Source organism: Octopus bimaculoides, chromosome 2 (assembly GCF_001194135.2).
Source record: "Octopus bimaculoides isolate UCB-OBI-ISO-001 chromosome 2, ASM119413v2, whole genome shotgun sequence".
In the NCBI taxonomy this organism is placed as follows: Eukaryota; Metazoa; Mollusca; class Cephalopoda; order Octopoda; family Octopodidae; genus Octopus; species Octopus bimaculoides.
Genome location: NC_068982.1, coordinates 157,920,899 through 157,923,204, shown reverse-complemented (window position 1 = coordinate 157,923,204; position 2,306 = coordinate 157,920,899). Strand labels below are relative to the sequence as shown.

Sequence of the window (2,306 nt, the reverse complement as noted above, 5' to 3'; positions counted from 1 at the left end):
TTTTTTTTTTTTTTTTTTTTCTCTGAAAGATATCTAAGTGATGTTCCCTTTTTTTTTTGTTAATATTTTTAATGTTTTAGGTTTTAGAAAACTGTTTTATTATTTTTTTTAATACTTATTCATTGTGTTCCATCATGTCTGGCAGCAAATTGTGGTTCATGCAAAAGAACTAAGAAGCGTAAAGAATTATTTTGCCAAGGTGCTTTTGGTAAGTGCTATTGAAATTTCTTTTGTTACGTTTCTGTTTTTGTATGTATTTGTAATGTAGTGTATTGTAACGTAGAGGTTATATTTTTTTATATTTTTTTTTAATGCTTGCTGTTTTATTCTTTCAAATTTTATATTGCTTATACCTTTATTTTTGCTTCGTCAACTACCTCTCAGAAAGTATGTTCTTGTTTAGCATTCTTGAACGTATTAACCATTCCATTATTTTATTTAAAAACAATGAAACAACTATGCTTGTATTCTTCCTATATCTTTAACATCTGACAAAATGTTTTTTTTGTTGGTTTCTTTGATATTTTTATTGTATTTTTTCTCTAAAGTTCACCGTATGTTATTCAATTATCAATTGATGTTGCCCATGAGTCAACGAGGTTTCTCCGATGTGGTGGTAAACCAGCTAGAAATAGTGACCAAACCTTCAGAGGGGGGAAAAATCCATTTGATTATATAGTTCTAAATACACTTTGACTGAAAAAATAATACTTGGTGGGTACTGCCAGAGCGTGTCCTAGGAAGAGCATAAACTTGCTCGGAGTACTCTGGGGCTAAACAGCAATTACGACACCACCATCACCATCCCTACCACTACCACTGCTACCACCACCACCACTATCTCCACCACCAACACGACTACTAACACCATCAACAACACACTATCATGTAAACAGCCTCGTATCTAGAAATATCAGCTAAACTTTCCTGAAATCATGCTTCATCATCATGAAATTAGAAGTGCACATTTTTTCATGTAATCCTACATAAAGTGTGCTTCAATAAATGCAGCATGTTCACGACTGTGACGCATTTTGGGGTGTAACTTTGCTCGAATGGGATAACATTCAACTGAGCAAGAATAAGAATGCCTCGCGTTATTTCACTTAAACATCAATAATATTATTGGGAAAAGCATAAATTTTACAACTCTTAGCAGCTATTTTGCATGTTATATATAAGTTTAACATGCTGAGTAGTAAATTGTTAATCCTGTATACTTAGTGGTAATCTGCTTAACCATATATGCAGGGCAGTTTCATTTCCTGGTTGAAGGTATATCATTCACTCATAAACCACACAATTTCTGTACAAAGAAAATATTCTAAGTGTGATCCACATTGCTTTTTTATCAACGTTGCACTTCCTATTAGAAATTTTTCTCCCATTTCTGCGCATTGAAAAAATACAAATTTCCAATTAATTGGAAAAATATTTCTAAGCATCTTCACTGGATTTCCTTTTCATCCATACACTGAATTCATATATAAACTATAATTACTAGAATACCGATACAATAAAAAGAGAGCAGTCGTTAGGTTTTTTTAAAATACATATATATCTGCCATCTCCGAAATGTATGTATGCACTTGGTAACCGCCATGTTATAAAATATCCTGTGCGAAACCTGTTGTTAAGATTGAATGCAAAAGATTTATAATACTGTATTCTTTGATGAATATATACATACATACATACATACATTCAGACACACACACATACACACAAATAAATATATGTGTGTATGTATATATATGTATATATATATATACATATGTTTACACAAACACACCACACACAGTCATGTACACGCGCAAGCGCACACGTACACAGAAATTGTTGCCACTATATCAAGCTTCGTTCACCTTTATTAATACCAAATATAAGTAAAGTCACAAGCATCCACTACATTTTGGATAAAGCGAACTTCATAACTACAAACCCATGCCTGCGTCTATGTTAAGCCACGCCTAGATCTTTTCACACTAATTACTCTAATTTACTGAATTCTCTAACCAGTACTTCATGCTACACAATAGTTTCGATATTTTTCTTCAGCCACAAGCTAAAAGGAACAAATTGCAGAAAAGTTACATAGTTAATGAACTTTTCTGGGAAATGATACAAAACACAGGCCTACAACTTGGAACTCGCATAGACATACGCACACACAGATATACACACGCACACATATTGGATAGATATAGACATACCTACATATATATATATATACACATATTTGCAGACATAAATATGCATGTACATACGCTTGTATGTACAAGAGTATATATATATATATATATATA

General features: G+C 32.3%; 1 protein-coding gene across 1 annotated transcript in view; it reads left to right on the top strand.

The window, feature by feature from the left end:
- The window catches only part of LOC106869371 (ADAMTS-like protein 2), a 147,675-nt gene that overhangs the window by 115,485 nt on the left and 29,884 nt on the right, over nucleotides 1-2,306 (top strand). The window contains exon 9 of the mRNA XM_014915094.2: nucleotides 146-208. Within this exon, the coding sequence (XP_014770580.1) occupies nucleotides 146-208 (63 nt within the window). The remainder of the gene's footprint in view (nucleotides 1-145; nucleotides 209-2,306) is intronic.